The sequence below is a fragment of the Melanerpes formicivorus genome, unplaced genomic scaffold, assembly GCF_026170545.1.
Source record: "Melanerpes formicivorus ecotype bairdi unplaced genomic scaffold, bMelFor1.0.p_v2 SCAF_82, whole genome shotgun sequence".
Lineage (NCBI taxonomy): Eukaryota > Metazoa > Chordata > Aves > Piciformes > Picidae > Melanerpes > Melanerpes formicivorus.
The window spans coordinates 2,614,527-2,632,398 of NW_027142434.1; the positions used below are offsets into that span (position 1 = coordinate 2,614,527).

At 63.5% G+C, this 17,872-nt stretch overlaps 1 protein-coding gene across 2 annotated transcripts in view; it reads right to left on the reverse strand.

Annotated features, from left to right (window-relative positions):
- Positions 1-4,899: 4,899 nt before the first annotated feature.
- AHCYL1 (adenosylhomocysteinase like 1) overlaps positions 4,900-17,872 on the reverse strand; it is a 60,186-nt gene continuing 47,213 nt past the window's right edge. For both annotated transcript variants that reach the window (XM_068164726.1, XM_068164725.1), the window contains exons 11-17: positions 17,246-17,316; positions 14,598-14,692; positions 12,924-13,022; positions 11,408-11,476; positions 9,999-10,077; positions 6,004-6,124; positions 4,900-4,967 (exon numbers count right to left, since the gene is read on the reverse strand). In XM_068164726.1, the coding sequence (XP_068020827.1) occupies positions 4,961-4,967; positions 6,004-6,124; positions 9,999-10,077; positions 11,408-11,476; positions 12,924-13,022; positions 14,598-14,692; positions 17,246-17,316 (541 nt within the window). In that variant the 3' untranslated portion in view covers positions 4,900-4,960. The remainder of the gene's footprint in view (positions 4,968-6,003; positions 6,125-9,998; positions 10,078-11,407; positions 11,477-12,923; positions 13,023-14,597; positions 14,693-17,245; positions 17,317-17,872) is intronic.

Consider the following 17,872-nt stretch of genomic DNA (forward strand, 5'->3'; position numbering starts at 1 on the left):
AGCCTCTCCTCCCAGGGCTGTGCCCCAGACCCCTCCCCAGCTTTGTTGCCCTTCTCTGGACACCTTCCAGCAGCTCAACCTCTTTCCTGCCCTGAGGAGCCCAGAGCTGGCCACAGGACTCCAGGTGTGGCCTCAGCAGTGCTGAGCACAGGGCAGGATGAGCTCCCTGCTCCTGCTGGCCACACTCTGCCTGCTGCAGGCCAGGCTGCCCTTGGCCTTCTTGGCCCCCGGGCACACTGCTGGCTCCTGTTCAGCTGCTCTCCACCACTCCCCCCAGGTCCCTCTCTGCCTGGCTGCTCTCAGCCACTCTGCCCCCAGCCTGTAGCACTGCCTGGGGTTGCTGTGGCCAAGGTGCAGCCCCTGGCACTTGGATGTGTCCAACCTCCTGCCCTTGGCCTCTGCCCATTGCTGAGCTGTGCTCAGCCCCCTTCAACCCCCAGAGCCCTGGAGATGCTCTGAGGCTCCTCATGGAGCTCAGAACCCATCTGGAGATGGCCACAAGCAGAGCCCCCAGCTCCATCCTCGGGCTCAGACCCCACTTGGGGACCCCCCCCCTGGAGGGTTTGCCTTCCCTCCCCTCACCCAAACCAACTCCTCCTGAGCCCAGAGCCTCTCTTTGCTGCTGGTGGTGCTTTGATCCTCAGAGTCTGACTTGGCCTTGAGTGGTTCCTCAGTTTGGGTTTGTTTTATTGCTCATTTGCAAGGATTAATTAATATTGCATCCATTAAAAATCATTCATATACAAAATAAACCTCTCCCTGCCACCACCACCCCCAACCCCCCCCCCGGGCTCCCCCCACCCCCCTCTGCCCCATGGCTTATAGAGACAGAGCCCTTAGGCCGAGTTCCACCCTCAGGGGGGGCACTGGGACCCCCAAATGCAGGGTGCCCTGGTGGGGAAGGGGGAGGGGGGGATGTTCACTCTCTCCCTCCCTCCCTCCCTCCTCCACCCTGCATCCTGGCTCCTGGGCCAGGTGTGAGGCTGGAGGGGATGCTGGAGGGGACCCCACGAGGAGGGTGGTCCCCAGGAGCTGTGGGGGGAGCAAGACTCAGCCACAGACCAAGGGGAGCCAGGGCAGGGGGAGCCAGAGGAATAGCCAGAGGGCAAGGAGGTGGAAGAGGAAGAGGAGGAGGGGGGGGGGGGGAAGCAAAGCCAGAAGCATCCCTCCCATCTGCCTCCTGCCCCCCCCATGGAGGAGCTTTGCACCCCCCTGGGGAAGCAGCAGCAGCAGCAGCAACCCCAACCCTGCAAAGCCCTGGGGAGGGACCCAGCCAAGGGGCACTGGAAAGGCAACCCCCAGGCCTGGGGGGGTGGGGTGGCTGGAGGGGAAGGAGCCTCCCTGGCAAGGGGAACACAGCATCTCCACCAGCTGGGTACCAGGAGGTGCAGGCAGCAGGGGGGGCAGGGGTTGGGGGTGCTCCTTCCCTCCCTGCTCTGGCCTTTGCTGGGGGCAGAAAGAGGCAAGCTGGGGAGGATGAAGGAAGAACAACACCCAACCCCCCCCCCCCCCCAGGAAAAAAAAGCCAAGAGAAACCTCAGTGGGCTGCAAAGAGCTTCCCCCTGCCCTGGGTCAAGCTGCAAGGGGTGGGAAACACATCACCAGCGAGGATGAGGAGGGGAGGAGGCGATGAGAGAGGCTGGAATGTGCTGCCAGAGGGCAGGGGAGGGCTGAGGGAGCCTCAGCTGGAGGCTGGGGGGCAGCAAGGGGGGAGCTGAGGGCTTTGCACAGGGGTCTGGGGAGGCAGAGGGCCCAGGCTGGGGGGGCAGGGGGCAGGCTCAGCTCTGCATCTGCCTCAGAAGAAGAAGTGAATCACCCCCAAAAGCCACCAAATCCTCTCAGCCACCCCAAAACCCACCCCAGGCTCCTGGGGGGGAGGAAGCTGGGTGCAGGGGCAGGCTCAGCTCTGCATCTGCCTCAGAACAAGAAGTGAAGCATCCCCAAAAGCCACCAAATCCTCTCAGCCACCCCAGGCTCCTGGGTGGGGGGAGAGCTGGGGGGCAGCTCAGCCAGGGCCCAGGCTGGGGGGCAGGACAGGCTCAGCTCTGCATCTGCCTCAGAACAAGAAGTGAAGCATCCCCCAGACCCCCACCAAATCCTCTCAGCCACCCCAAAACCCACCCCAGGCTCTTGGGGGGAGGAAGCTGGGGGCAGGGGGCAGGCTCAGCTCTGCATCTGCCTCAGAACAAGAAGTGAAGCATCCCCCAAACCCCCACCAAATCCTCTCAGCCACCCCAGGCTCCTGGGAGGGGGGAGAGCTGGGGGGCAGCTCAGCCAGGGCCCAGGCTGGGGGGCAGGGGGCAGGCTCAGCTCTGCATCTGCCTCAGAACAAGAAGTGAAGCATCCCCCAAAACCCCACCAAATCCTCTCAGCCACCCCAAAACCCACCCCAGGCTCCTGGCGGGGAGGAAGCTGGGTGCAGGGGCAGGCTCAGCTCTGCATCTGCCTCAGAACAAGAAGTGAATCACCCCCAAAAGCCACCAAATCCTCTCAGCCACCCCAAAACCCACCCCAGGCTCCTGGGAGTGGGGAAGCTGGGGGGCAGCTCAGCCAGGGCCCAAGCTGGGGGGCAGGACAGGCTCAGCTCTGCATCTGCCTCAGAACAAGAAGTGAAGCATCCCCCAAAGCCCACCAAATCCTCTCAGCCACCCCAGGCTCTTGGGAGGGGGGAGAGCTGGGGGGCAGCTCAGCCAGGGCCCAGGCTGGGGGTCAGGACAGGCTCAGCTCTGCATCTGCCTCAGAACAAGAAGTGAAGCATCCCCCCAAGCCCACCAAATCCTCTCAGCCACCCCAGGCTCCTGGGTGGGGGGAGAGCTGGGGGGCAGCTCAGCCAGGGCCCAGGCTGGGGGGCAGGGGGCAGGCTCAGCTCTGCATCTGCCTCAGAACAAGAAGCGAAGCATCCCCCAAACCCCCACCAAATCCTCTCAGCCACCCCAAAACCCATCCCCAGGCTCTTGGGGGGGGGAGCAAGCTGGGGGGCAGCTCAGCCACAGCCCAGGCTGGGTTGGGGGGGGGTAGGGCAGCTGCATCTCTGCCTCTTCCCTCCTCAGCCCTCTTTCAAACATCTCTTTAAGGATGATAAAAGGACAAAGTTGGGGGGGGGAGGGATGGAGGGGGAAACAAAACCCCAAGCAAGACAAACAGACAGACAGACAGACAACCCCCCCCCCAGGATGGGTTGGACTCAGTTAAGGTGCAGCTTGGCTAACAACAACAACAACAACAAAACCCCCAACCACAAAACCAACCTAGGAGAGATGAGGAGAATGCTGGGGAAGCGACCCCCCCCCCTCACCCCCCTGCCCCTCCCAGCCCCCCCCGACTCGATTAGCACCCTGAAAAACAGCGAACTTCCCCCTCCCCCCACCCCCAGGGAGCCAAACCTGGGGCCGGAGGCCACCAAACTTTGGCCACCTCAGCGCCAGGGGCTTTGCGCGGGGGGGGCGGCCGCCTATTGGCGAGGTGGCCAGCAGGGGGCGCTGCGCTCCCAGCGGCGCCGCAGCAGCAGCAGCAGCGATCCAGCAGCGAGGTCTGGGCTCGTTAAGGCAATTGAGAAGTTGCAGAGAATCCACACAAAGGAAGGAAGGAATGGGGGGGGGGGGAAGGGGGAAAACACCCCAGGAGAGAAGAGAAAGGAGAAGAGCAACACCCTCGGATCCGCAGGGATCCCGGCCCAGCCCAGCGCGGGCTTGGAAAGGTGCTGAACAACAACATCACCGCGGGAAGGAGGGGAGGGAGGGAGGCAGGGAGGGAGGGAGGGAGGAAGTGTGCCCTTGGCACCCGGGTTAAAAGAAAGGGGGGGACCACAAATAAAAAAGGCCCTGCCAGGGGGAGCCAGGCAGAGCTGGGAGCCACCAGCAGGCTTCAGCCACAGGAAAGCGGGAAGCGAAGCCCAGGTTGTCTGCCAAGATCAGAGAGAGATGTGATCACATCAGAGGGTGGAACAGACAGAAGAGGAGAAGAAGAGAAGAGGGAAGAGAAGAGGAAGGAGAAGAGGAAGGAGAAGAGGAAGGAGAAGAGGAAGGAGAAGAGGAAGGAGAAGAGGAAGGAGAAGAGGAAGGAGAAGAGGAAGGAGAAGAGGAAGGAGAAGAGGAAGGAGAGAAGGAGAAGAGGAAGGAGAGAAGGAGAAGAGGAAGGAGAGAAGGAGAAGAGGAAGGAGAGAAGGAGAAGAGGAAGAAGGGAAGGAGAAGAAGAAGAAGGGAAGGAGAAGAGGAAGAAGAGAAGGAGAAGAGGAAGAAGAAGAGAAGGAGAAGAAGAAGAGAAGGAGAAGAAGAAGAGAAGGAGAAGAAGAAGAGAAGGAGAAGAGGAAGAAGAGAAGGAGAAGAGGAAGAAGAGAAGGAGAAGAGGAAGAAGAGAAGGAGAAGAGGAAGAAGAGAAGGAGAAGAGGAAGAAGAGAAGGAGAAGAGGAAGAAGAGAAGGAGAAGAGGAAGAAGAGAAGGAGAAGAGGAAGAAGAGAAGGAGAAGAGGAAGAAGAGAAGGAGAAGAGGAAGAAGAGAAGGAGAAGAGGAAGAAGAGGAGAAGGAGAAGAGGAAGAAGAGGAGGAAGAAAAGAAGAAGAGGGGGAAGAAAAGAAGAGGAAGAAAAGAAGATGAAGAAAAAAAGAGGAAGAAAGGAAGAGGAAGAAAAGAAGAAACAAAGAGGAAAAGAAGAAGAAACAAAGAAGAAGAAGAAGAAAAGAAGAAGAGGAAAATAATAAGAAGAGAATAAGACTCAAGAGAAGAATCAAAAGAGGAAGAAACCCAACCACCCAACCAGCCAAGCAACCAAAGCCCCCAGAGGTGACCTTCCAGCCCCTTCAGGAAAGGTCAAGTCAGCTTCCTTGGCTGGTTTTGAAACCCCCAACCAGGCAAACCCCCCAGGAAGTACAAAGCCAGGAAGGGAAACCAAACTAAAACTGCTCTTTAGAAAGCAATCTCTCTAATGTTGCCTTGTGTGGTCTGGTCCTGCATGGGGATGGTCCTTCAGTATCTGGGGAGAGAAAGAAGAGAGGGCAGCAGTCAGGCCCTGGGGACATAGCTCCTGGGGCTGGCTCAGTGCAGGGAGGCTCACAGAGGGGTTGGGTTGGAAGGGAGCTCACAGCTCAGCCAGCTCCAACCCCCTGCCCTGCCCAGGGACACCTCCCACCAGCACAGCTTGCTCCAGGCCTCATCCAGCCTGGTCCTGAACACCTCCAGGAAGCATTCCAGCCCTGCCCCAGCTTCCCCCCCTCACCCTCAGCTGAGGGGCAGGGAGGGTTTGTGGACCCTGGGAAGAGGCATCCTGCTGCCAGGGGAGCTGCCAGGGCAGAGGAGACAGCCAGCAGCCAGGCTGCCGAGGGCAGAGGCAGAAGGGGCTGGGCCGAGGGGGACAGCTCCCAGCCCCCAGGGACACAGCCAGGTGGCACCAAGGTGGCTGCAAGTGGCACAGGAAACCTCCCTGAGGAGAGGGAACTGAAATCAAGGAAGCCTCTGCTGAGGGCTGGACCTCCCCCTGGGGAGGAAGTGTCCCAGCACCCTCCAGAGAGTCAGAAGACTCACAGCAGGGCTTGGGTTGGGAGGGAGCTCCAAGCTCAGCCAGCTCCAAGCCCCTGCCATGCCCAGGGACACCTCCCCCCAGCACAGCTTGCTCCAGGCCTCATCCAGCCTGGCCCTGAACACCTCCAGGCAGGGCACAGCCACAGCCTCCCTGGGCAGCCTGTGCCAGGCTCTCCCCAGCCTCACTCTCAGCAATCTCTTCCTCCTCTCCACTCTCAGTCTCCCCTCTCCCAGCTCAAAGCCATTGTTCCTCCTCCTGTCCCTCCCAGCCCTTGGCCCAAGTCCCTCCCCAGCTCTCCTGGAGCCCTTCAGCTCCTGCAAGGCTGCTCTGAGGTCTCCCTGGAGCCTTCTCTCCTCCAGGCTGCACAGCCCCAGCTCTCCCAGCCTGGCCCCACAGGGGAGGTTCTGCAGCTTGTGCTGATCTGTGAGACGTCCCCAGGGGCCCCCAGTGTGTGAGGAGAGGGCAGCTGCCTGCCCTGGCCTGCCCTGACCTGTAGTAGTTGGGTTTGAAGGGTCCATTCTTGTTGAGCCCCAGGTACTTGGCCTGGTCGTCCGTCAGCTCGGTCAGGTGGGCGTCGAAGGAAGGCAGATGCAGGCTGGCCACATACTCATCTGGGGAGAGCAAAGAGGGCATCAAGGGCTGCACACCCCCCCCACCCACACTGCCAGCAGGTGCTGGCTCCACTCAGCATGCAGCAAGGAAAGGGCCAGGCCACCTCAGAGCTCACCCAGCCCAACCCCCCCATGGCCACCAAACCCTGGCCCCAGCTGCCATGGCCACAGCTTGCTGCAACCCCTCCAGCCATGGGGACTCCACCACCTCCCTGGGCAGCCTCTGCCAGGCCCTGACCACTCCTCCAGCAAAGACATTTGGCCTCCTCTCCAACCTCAGCCTCCCCTGGCACAATTTCAGGCCAGTTCCTCTCCTTCTGTCCCCTGAGACTGGGGAGCAGAGCCCAACCCCCCCTGGCTGCAGCCTCCTCTCAGGGAGCTGCAGAGAGCAATGAGGTCTCCCTCAGCCTCCTCTGCTCCAGGCAGCTCCCCCCAGCTCCCTCAGCTGCTCCTCCCCAGCCCTCTTCTCCAGACCCTTCTCTGGACGCCCTCCAGGGGGGGCTGCAGGACCGGGGGGGTGGGGGGGTGGGGCTACAATGCTGCAGGAGGTGAAGGCAAAGAAACCAAACCTCCTGCCCCTGTCCTAAGGTCACTGCCTGATGGTTTCTCTGCTCTCTGTCTCTCTCCAGAGGATGTTTTCCAGCTCAGGTTTGAGTTTCTCCTCCTGGCCAAGGCTGCTGCCTCCAGCAGCCCAGGGGCCAGAGGCTGAGGGAAGCAGTTGGTTGGAAGAGACCTTTCAGGTCATGGAGACCAAGCCTCAACCCAGCCCTGCCCCAGGGCACCACCACCCCAGGGCCCTCAGCACCATCCCAGGGCCCTCAGCACCACAGCTCCAGGGCTCTGAAGCCCCTCCAGGGCTGGGGACTCCACCGCTGCCCCTGGGCAGCCTGGGCCAGGCCTGGGCAAGCCTCAAGGGGCAGAAATTGTTCCTCGAGGCCAAGCTGAACCTCCCCTGGGGCAGCCTGAGGCCATTTCCCCTTGTTCCCTGGGAGAAGAGGGAGACCTCACTGCTGTCCACAACTCCCTGAAGGGAGGTTGGAGCCAGGTGGGGGTTGGGCTCTTCTCCCAGGCACCCAGCACCAGAACAAGAGGACACAGTCTGAAGCTGTGCCAGGGGAGGTTTAGGCTGGAGGGGAGGAGAAAGTTCTTCCCAGCCAGAGAGATTGGCCCTGGGGCTGTGCTGCCCAGGGAGGTGGTGGAGTCCCCATCCCTGGAGGTGTTCCAGAGGGGAATGGATGTGGCACTTGGAGCCATGGTTTGGTTGGCAGGAGGTGCTGGGGGACAGCTTGGACTTGCTGAGCTCTGAGGTCTTTCCCAACCTCATTGATTCTGTGATTCTAAGAGCCCAGCTCCCAAGTCTCCCACTGAATCCTTAGCACCACAGCTGCAGGGCTCTGAAAGCCCCCCAGGGCTGGGGACTGCACCACTGCCCCTGGGCAGCCTGGGCCAGGCCTTGATAACCTTTTGCAGGCAGAAATTGTTCCTCCTGCTCAGCCCAAACCTCCCCTGGGGCAGCTTGAGGCCATTTCCCCTTCTCCTGCTGCTTGTTCCCCGGGAGCAGAGCCCAGCTCCCAAGCCTCCCACTGAATCCTGTCCCTCAGCAGCACAGCTCCAGGCTCCTCAGCCCCTCCAGGGCTGGGGAATCCACCACTGCCCTGGCTGCTGGATCCCCCCAGCTGTCCTCCCTTGCAGCCAGCAGAGGCTTCCACCTCCCTGCCTGCCCTCCTGAGCTGAGCACCACAGCAGCCTTGGCCCAGCTGGGTTCCTCCAGCACCCCTGGCTCCAGCTGCCAGCCCCAGCCCCACAGAACCAGGCAGGCTGGAGAAGAGCCTCAGGAGCACCAAGGCCAAGCCAGAGCCCTGCTCTGCAAGGCTCACCCTCAAACCACAGCCCCAAGCACCACATCCCAACCACCTCTGAGCACATCCAGGCTTGGGGACTGCAGCACTGCCCTGGGCAGCACATTCCAGTCCCTGACCTCTCTTGCTGGGAACAAAATGTTTCCTCCTGTCCACTCCAAACCTCCCCAGGCCTAGCTTGAGGCTGTTCCTTGTTGTTCTGTCCCTAATTGCCACCTCCCTGGGCAGCCTGTGCCAGGGGCATGGCACTCTCATGGGGAAGAGTTAATGCCTGACAGCCAAGCTCCATCTCCCCACTTCTAGTTCTGCTCCATCCCCCCCAGTCCTGTCCCTCCCTGGCACCCTCCAAAGTCCCTCCCCAGCTTTTCTGCAGCCCCCTGCAGCTCCTGGAAGGCCACAAGGAGGTCTCCTGGGAGCCTTCTCCTCTCCAGCCTGCACAACCCCAACTCTCTCAGGCTGTCTGCAGAGCAGAGCAGCTCCAGCCCTCTGCTCCTCCTCCTGGCCCTTCTCTGGACACCTTCCAGCCCCTCCAGAGCCTTCCTGGCACAGAGGCTCCAGAGCTCTCTTTTTCCTACTCCACAGTCCAAACCTCCCCAGTGGCAGCTTGAGGCCCTTCCCTCCTGCTCTGTCACTGCTGCCCTGTGAGAAGAGAGCAGCAGCAACCTCTCCACAACCTCCTTTCAGGGAGCTGTAGGCAGCCAGGAGGTCTCTCCTCAGCCTCCTCTGTTTCACACTCTCCATCCCCAGCTCCCTCAGTTGCTCCTCAGCAGATTCATTCTCCAGGCCCTTCCCCTTCCTTGCCCTGCTCTGCCCTGGCTCCAGCACCTCCACATCTCTCTGGTACTGAGGAGCCCAAACCAGGACACAGCACTCCAGGTGTGGCCTCCCCAGAGCTGCAGAAGTGGTGCTGGAGTCACCCCAGCCCCTGCCTGGGCAGCTTCCTCCTCCCAGGGCTGCTTCATCCCAACCCAGCAGTTCCATTCTTCTCCCCTTGAAGGCTCTTCCCCAGGAGGGTGGTGAGAGCCTGGCCCAGGCTGCCCAGGGAGGTGGTGGAAGCCTCCTGCCTGGAGGTGTTTGCAGCCAGGCTGGAGGTGGCTGTGAGCAAGCTGCTGTGGTGTGAGGTGTCCCTGCCCATGGCAGGGGCTTGGAGCTGGCTGAGCCTTGAGCTCCCTTCCCTGACCCTCTGAGAGCTTCCTGCCCTCCAGCCAGGGGCAGCACAACTCCTGTGCCTTGCTCTGAAGGTTTCCAGCCCAAGCCTCACATCAGCCAGGCAGAGCTGTGCCCCTGCTGCACTCTGGGGCTCATTGACCACCCTCCAAGTGCAGAGCTGCTGTCAGCACAGCCCTGGGGTCCCCTCCACCCCCTCTGAATGCCTCACAGCCCTTCTCCAGCCCCTCCTGGAGCAGGGCTTTAGGTGGTTAACCCCTGCAGGCTCTTGTCAGGAGGGCAACCTGCTGTGGTGTGAGGTGTCCCTGCCCATGGCAGGGGGTTGGGGCTGGCTGAGCCTTGAGCTCCCTTCCAGCCCTGGCAGCTCTGTGACTCTGTGAAGCATTCAGGGCTGGAAAAGAGCCTCAGGGTCACCAAGCTCAACCCAGAGCCCTGCTCTGCAAGGCTCAGCCCCAAACCACAGCCCCAGGCACCACCTCCAAACCACCTTCAAACACCTCCAGGCTTGGTGATTCCACCACCCCCTTGGGCAGTGCCACTATGGGCAGCAGAGGGGAGGAGATCAGAGAACCACAGAGACATTCAGATTGGAAAAGAGCCTCAGGGTCACCAAGCCCAACCCAGAGCCCTGCTCTGCAAGGCTCAGCCCCAAACCACAGCCCCAAGCACCACCTCCCAACCACCTTCCTCCAGGCGGAGGGTCTCCAACACCTCCAGGCTTGGGGACTCCACCACCCCCCTGGGCAGCTCATCCCACAGCTCTGGCTGGGAACAAAATGCTTCCTGCTGCCCAGGCCCAACCTAAGGCTCCTGCCACAGCCTCCCCCCGGGGGCCCCCCTCCACTCACCCATCTTCTTGGGCAGCAGGTACACGTCCTGCTTGTAGCGACCCTCGGGCGCGTTGTAAAGCTCGATCAGAGCCAGAGCCTGCAGGGGATCAGAGGGAACCACCCAGGGGCAGTCAGGGACAAAGCTCTCAACCAGGGAGCGCCGGGGAGGGGACAACCATTAGCAGGCTGCCTGGAGGGAGCAGCGCCCGGCGCGGAGCTCCGTCCAGCCCCCACCGGCGGAGCTCAGCCCCCGGCGCGGAGCTCAGCCCCCACCGGCGGAGCTCAGCCCCCAGCGCGGAGCTCAGCCCAGCCCCCAGCGCGGAGCCCAGCCCCCGGCGCGGAGCTCAGCCCCCAGCGCGGAGCTCAGCCCCCACCGGCGGAGCCCAGCCCCCAGCGCGGAGCTCAGCACAGCCCCCGGCGCGGAGCTCAGCCCAGCCCCCGGCGCGGAGCTCAGCCCCCACCGGGTGTCCGGCCCCGGGGGAGGAGCAGAGGCTCAGCTGCCCCCAGCCTGTACCCAGCCTGTGCCCAGCAGCAGGGCAGAGGATGGAGCAGAGGGCAGCAGCTCTGAGGCCCTCAGCTGGGGGCTCCAGGAGGAGAAGAGGCTCAGCTGCCCTCAGCCTGTGCCCAGCCTGTGCCCAGAAGCAGGGCAGAGGATGGGATGGACGAGAGGGCAGCAGCTCTGAGGCCCTCAGCTCACAGAGCTGCCACATCAGGTGGCAGTGAAGGCTGCTGCTGGCCCTGCTCCAGAGCCCAGAGCCCCTCCTGCAGCAGAAACCAAACTGCTGCTCCCCTCCCTGAGTGCTTGAAAGCCACCTCCAAGCCCTGAGCCCTCTGGGGAGCCTTTGCAGCCCCAGGTGTGAGGTTCCAGGGCTGTGAGGCTCCAGGGCTGTCCTCCCCCATCCATGGCCATCTCCCCACCCCAGCAGTCCCCTCTGGGTGTTTCCAGCCTGCTGAGCTCCCTCAGCCAGCACCACCACTGCAGCTCCCAGCCCGACTGGATCAGCCCCCAGGCAGGTGCACCCAGCTGAGCTGGCAGCAGTGCTGGGGAGCCTCTGAACCACACTCACCCCCACAGCCCCATGCCCCCCAGACTCACCCCAGGGAGGGGATTTGTGCTGGAGAAGCCCCAAACAAAGCCTTGGCTTGAGCCTGTGCTGGGGCAGAGCTCCCCAGGGGCTCAGGGCAGAGCTGGAGCTCATCTCAGTCAGCTCAGGTCCTCATTGAGGGCAGCCCAGCCAGGGGGTGCTGCCTGTGGCTCTCTCTGGGCCTGGTGCCAGGGCAAGGAGAAGTCCAGCTGCATATTCCCAGCTCCCTCCAAACCATCCCCACCTGTGCAAGGCCCCAGAGCATCCTTCCCCCCCAGAGCATCCTTCCCCCCCAGAGCATCCTTCACCCCCCCCCCGGCCCAGCCCTGCAGTGTTACACACCTGAGTGGTGGCTGTGATGGAGAGGACAAAGGTAGGGACCGTGGAGCAGCTCAGGTTGAGAAGACGACCCTGGGAGAGAGGAGGAGGAGTCTGCAGAGGGCTGAACTGGAGCTGGAGCCCCAGCAAGTCCTGAGAGAAGGCTTCCCCTCCAGCCCCTCCCCCCCGCGGCAGGGGGCAGCCACAGCAAAGCCATTCAAGGACCATCAGTGCGAGCCCTGCCCCAGCTTCCCCCCCCCACCCTCAGCTGAGGGGCAGGGAGGGTTTGTGGACCCTGGGAAGAGGCATCCTGCTGCCAGGGGAGCTGCCAGGGCAGAGGAGACAGCCAGCAGCCAGGCTGCCAAGGGCAGAGGCAGAAGGGCCTGGGCTGAGGGGGACAGCTCCCAGCTCCCAGGGACACAGCCAGGTGGCACCACGGTGGCTGCAAGTGGCACAGGAAACCTCCCTGAGGAGAGGGAACTGAAATCAAGGAAGCCTCTGCTGAGGGCTGGACCTCCCCCTGGGGAGGAAGTGTCCCAGCACCCTCCAGAGAGTCAGAAGACTCACAGCAGGGCTTGGGTTGGGAGGGAGCTCCAAGCTCAGCCAGCTCCAGCCCCCTGCCATGCCCAGGGACACCTCCCCCCAGCACAGCCTGCTCAGGGCCTCATCCAGCCTGGTCCTGAACACCTCCAGGCCAGGCACAGCCACAGCCTCCCTGGGCAGCCTGTGCCATGCTCTCCCCAGCCTCACTCTCAGCAATCTCTTCCTCCTCTCCACTCTCAGTCTCTCCTCTCCCAGCTCAAAGCCATTGTTCCTCAGCCTGTCCCTCCCAGCCCTTGGCCCAAGTCCCTCCCCAGCTCTCCTGGAGCCCTTCAGGTGCTGCAAGGCTGCTCTGAGGTCTCCCTGCAGCCTTCTCTTCTCCAGGCTGGCTTCCAACAGGTTCACAAAGGCTGGGAGGCTGCCAGGGGCCAGGGCTGAGCTGGCAGCAGGGGCAGGGGCAGGGCTGAGCTGGGGTCAGGGGCAGGGCGGAGCTGGCAGCAGGGGCAGGGCTCAGCAGCAGGAGCAGCAGCAGGGGCAGGGCTGAGCTGGCAGCAGGGGCAGTGTCAGGGGCAGGAGCAGGGCTGAGCTGGCAGCAGGGGCAGGGTGAAGGCTCAGCAGCAGGGGCAGGGGCAGGGCTGAGCTGGCAGCAGGGGCAGGGCTGAGCTGGCAGCAGGGGCAGGGCCCAGCAGCAGGAGCAGGGCTGAGCTGGCAGCAGGGGCAGTGTGAGAGGCAGGAGTAGGGCTGAGCTGGCAGCAGGGGCAGGGGCAGGGGCAGGGCTGAGCTGGCAGCAGGGGCAGGGGCAGGGGCAGGGGCAGGGCTGAGCTGGCAGCAGGGGCAGGGGCAGGGGCAGGGGCAGGGCTGAGCTGGCAGCAGGGGCAGGGGCAGGGGCAGGAGCAGGGCTGAGCTGGCAGCAGGGGCAGGGCCCAGCAGCAGGAGCAGAGCTGAGTTGGCAGCAGGGGCAGGGCCCAACAGCAGGGGCAGGGCTGAGCTGGCAGCACACCTCAGCCAGCAGCACCACCCTCTTGCCATCAGGCCAGATGATGTGGTCCACCTGGGAACGCACTCGCTCCCACGTCAGCTCCGGGGTCCGCAGGCTGGTCTGGGGAAGCAGGAGGCAGAAGAGGGAGAAGAGGTTGGAGACATCCCATAATCAGTGCTAGAGGCTGGAAGGGATCCCCCCCACCCCCCAGCAGGGCCCAGCCTCCTCTGTTGGATGATTACAACAGAGCAAGGACAAAAAGGCCTCCAGAGCTGCACTGCCAGCACCCCCAGGGCCTGGCTCTGCCTGCTGTGCTCACAGGGCCCCAGGGTGCTGCAGGCTGGAAGGGAGCTCTGGAGCATCACCCACTCAGGATCACCAAGGTTGGAAGAGACCTCAGAGCTCAGCAAGTCCAAGCTGTCCCCACAGACCTCATGACTAAACCCTGGCTCCAAGGGCCACATCCAATCCCCTCTGGAACACTCCAACCCCCCCTGCTCCAGCAGGGAGAGCTGCACTGGAGCTGGCTCCCACAGTGAGCAGAGGGCACAGGCTCAGAGATGCTGTCACAGGAGCTCTGCTCAGCCCCCAGGCTGGGGGAGGCAGTGTGGGGGGCAGGATCTGTCCCCTGGGGAGTGCAGGGTAGCTCTGAATGCCAAAGGAGGAACCCTTGGGCTTGAAGGCAGCTAAGGAGAGGCAGAACCCAGCAGGGGGTGGGGTGGAAGGGAGCTCTGGAGCTCACCCTGCCCAACCCCCCCTGCCCCAGCAGGCCTCCCACAGCTTCTGGCCTGGGTTAGCTGCTTTTGACCTCCTGCCTTCACCTCTTTCCTGGAAGCCCTTTCCCTGAGGTGGAGCAGATTGCTCAGCCAGCACTCCAAGCTGTCCCAGTGCCAGCAGCTCCTCTGGGAGCCTTCTGCCCACCCTCTCAGCAGCTGCCAGAGGAAGAGCTGGGTGCAAAGGGTGGCAATCATCTCCTGAGCTTGCTGAGCTTCCCCTCCCACCTCTGGAAACACCCAGGAGCCAGAGGCCAGCCTGGAGGTGGCACAAACCCTTCTCAGGGTGTCTAGGGACACCAAGCCACAGGGAATCCCAGGGCCCAGTGAGGTGGGAAGGGAGCTCTGGAGCTCACCCACTCCAACCCCTGCCCCAGCAGAGCTCAACCACTCCAACCCCTGCCCCAGCAGGGCTCCCCCAGCAGAGCTCAGCCACTCCAACCCCTGCCCCAGCAGGGCTCCCCCAGCAGAGCTCAGCCACTCCAACCCCTGCCCCAGCAGGGCTCCCCCAGCAGAGCTCAGCCACTCCAACCCCTGCCCCAGCAGGGCTCCCCCAGCAGCTTGCCCAGGGGCACAGTGCCCAGGGGGGGTTGGAAGCTCTCCCCCCAGCAGACTCCACAACCTCTCTGGGCAGCCTGCTCCAGGCTCCAGCAGCCTCACCCCAAACCACTTTCTCCTCCTGTGGAGGTGAAACCTTCTCTGCTCAGGTTTGTCTCCTTGTCTCCTGCTGTTATTGCTGGGCACCACCAAAAGGAGCTTGGGCCCCCCCTCCACTTGCCCCCCACCCCTCAGCTCTTGATAGACATTGATCAGGTCCCTCTCAGCCTGCTGGTCATGGTGGGAGCACAGCAGGGGTGGGGGGCAGGGGGCAGGGGCAGGGCTGGGGGCTGGGGGCAGGGCTGGGGGGCAGAGGCAGCCTCACCACATCAATCTCAGTGTTGGAGTGGCCCATGTTGCACACAATGCAGCTGTTCTTCATCCTGTCCAGGTGCTCCCTGGTCACCACATTCTTGTTGCCTGCAGGCAGAAGGCAGTGCTGAACCCCCAGAGGCAGTGGGGAACCCCCAGAGGCAGTGGGGAGCACCCAAAGCAGTGGAGAACAACCAATGGCAGTGGGGGAGACTTAAAGGCTGTGGGGAACACCCAAAGGCAGTGGTGAGCACCCAAAGGCAGTGGGGAACACCCAAAGGCAGTGGGGAACCCCCATGGGCAGTGGAGAACCCCCAATGGCAATGGTGAACCCCAAAAGGTAGTGAATACTCAATGCAGTGGTGAGCAGCCAGAGCAGTGGGGAACCCCCAGAGGCAGAGAGGAACACTCAGGGCAGTGAGCACCCAAAGGCAGTGGGGAGCCCAAAGGCAGTGAACACTCAGGGCAGTGGTGAGCCCCCAAAGGCAGTGGGGAACCCCCAGTGACAGTGGGGAACCCAAAGCAATGGTGAGCACCCAAAGGCAGTGGTGAGCATCCAAAGGCAGTGGAGAACAACCAATGGCAGTGGGGAACCCCAAAAGGCAGTGAATACTCAGGGCAGTGGTGAGCACCCAAAGGCAGTGGGGAGCATCCAAAGGCAGTGGGGAACAACCAGTGACAGTGGGGAACCCCCATGAGCAGTGGGGAGCCCTCGGGGCAGTGAGCCCCCAAAGGCAGTGGGGAATCCCCAATGACAGTGGGGAACCCCCATGGGCAGTGGAGAACCCCCAATGGCAAAGGTGAACCCCAAAAGGTAGTGAATACTCAGGGCAGTGGGGAGCACCCAAAGGCAGTGGGGAGCACCCAAGGCAGTGGGGAACCCCCAAAGGCAGTGGGGAGCACCCAAAGGCAGTGGGGAACCCCCATGAGCAGTGGGGAGCCCCCAAAGGCAGTAGTGAGTACCCAAAGGCAGTGGGGAACAGCCAATGACAGTGGGGAACCCCCATGGGCAGTGGGGAACCCAAAGGCAGTGAACACTCAGGGCAGTGATGAGCACCTAAAGGTAGTGGGGAGCCCCCAGAGGCAGTGGGGAACCCTAAAAGGCAGTGAATACTCAGGGCAGTGGTGAGCACCTAGAGCAGTGGGGAGCACCCAGAGGCAGTGGGAAACCCCCAGAGGCAGTGGGGAGCCCCCAGAGGCAGTGGGGAACACTCAGGGCAGTGAGCACCCAAAGCAGTGGGGAACAACCAATGGCAGTGGGGAGCCCAAAGGCAGTGAACACTCAGGGCAGTGGTGAGCCCCCAAAGGCAGTGGGGAACCCCCATGGGCAGTGGGGAACCCAAAGCAATGGTGAGCACCCAAAGGCAGTGGGGAACCCCAAAAGGCAGTGAATATTCAGGGCAGTGGTGAGCCCCCAAAGGCAGTGGGGAACCCCCAGAAGCAGTGGGGAACCCCCAAAGGCAGTGGGGAACAGCCAATGACAGTGGGGAACCCCCAGGGGCAGTGGGGAACCCATAGCAATGGTGAGCCCCCAAAGGCAGTGGGGAATCTAAAGGCAGTGAACACTCAGGGCAGTGGGGAGCCCCCAGAGGCAGTGGTGAGCCCTCAGGGCAATGAGCACCCAAAGGAAGTGGGGAAACCCCCAAAGGCAGTGGGGAACCCCCAGAAGCAGTGGGGAACCCCCAGAAGCAGTGGGGAACCCCCAAGGCAGTGGTGAGTACCCAAAGGCAGTGGAGAACAACCAATGGCAGTGGGGAACCCAAAGACAGTGAACACTCAGGGCAGTGGTGAGCCCCCAAAGGCAGTGGAGAGCACCCAGAGGCAGTGGGGAACCCTAAAAGGCAGTGGGGAGCCCCAAAGGCAGTGGGGAGCCCCCAGAGGCACTGAAAACAGAACCCCCCCAGCCCCAGCTGAGCTGTCCCTGCCCATGGCAGGCAGGTTGGAGCAGAAGCTCTCTGAAGCTCCCTCCCAGCCTGAGCCCTTCCAGGACCCTCCTGTGGCTCACAGGAGCTCAGCACCAGTCCAGCCCCCCCTCCGAGGACAGAGCCCCCCCGAGGACAGAGCCCCCCCAGGACAGAGCCCCCCCCAAGGACAGAGCCCCCCCAGGACAGAGCCCCCCTGAGGACAGAGCCCCCCCGGTGCCCCAGCAGGGAAGCACAGGGGGGGCAGTGCTGGCCTCAAGGCAATGGCCTCAGGCTGCCCCAGGGGAGGTTCAGCTTGGCCATGAGGAACAATTTCTGCCCCTTGAGGCTTGCCCAGGCCTGGCCCAGGCTGCCCAGGGGCAGTGGTGGAGCCCCCAGCCCTGGGGGGGGTTTCAGAGCCCTGGAGCTGTGGTGCTGAGGGCCCTGGGGGGGTGCTGAGGGCCAGGGGTGGTGGTGCCCTGGGGCAGGGCTGGGTGCAGGCTTGGCCTTAACCCTGCAGGTCTCTTCCCTGCTCTTGGATCCCAGGGAGGCTCCAGGAGCCCCCAGGGCAACCCTGGGGACCCCTGCCTGGGCTGGGCCTTGCCCCAGGGGCCGAGGAGCTGAGGGGGAAAGGCTCTGGGCACAGCTGCTGCCCTGCTCCGTGGAACAGCAGCCCCCAGAGCCCCCCAGCCAGCCCCCCAGCAGTGCTACCCCTCCCCAGCCCTCCCCAAAGCCCCCCCAGGAGCTTCCCCATCCCTACCTGTGCAGGTGATGACAACATCCACCTGGCGAATCACCTCGCTGAGCTTCACCACCCGGAACCCATCCATGCTGGGCAGGGGGAGAGCAGGGCTGGGGGGGGGGCAGGGCAGCAGGGCCAAGGAGAGCCCCCAGCCCAGCCCCCAGCCCCAGCCCAGCCCCCAGAGCCAGCCCCCAAACCCAGCCCAGCCCAGCCCCCAGACCCAGCTCAGCCCCCAGAGCCAGCCCAGAGCCAGCCCAGAGCCAGCCCCAGCCCAGCCCAGCCCCCAGAGCCAGCCCCCAGAGCCAGCCCAGCCCCCAGCCCCAGCCCAGCCCCAGAGCCAGACCCAGCCCAGCCCCCAGCCCCAGCCCAGCCCCCAGAGCCAGCCCCCAAACCCAGCCCAGCCCAGCCCCCAGAGCCAGCCCCCAGAGCCAGCCCAGAGCCAGCCCCAGCCCAGCCCAGCCCCCAGACCCATCCATGCTGGGCAGGGGGAGAGCAGGGCTGGCGGGGGGGCAGGGCAGCAGGGCCAAGGAGAGCTCCCAGCCCAGCCCCCAGCCCCAGCTCAGCCCCCAGAGCCAGCCCCCAGAGCCAGCCCAGCCCCCAGAGCCAGCCCAGAGCCAGCCCAGAGCCAGCCCCAGCCCAGCCCAG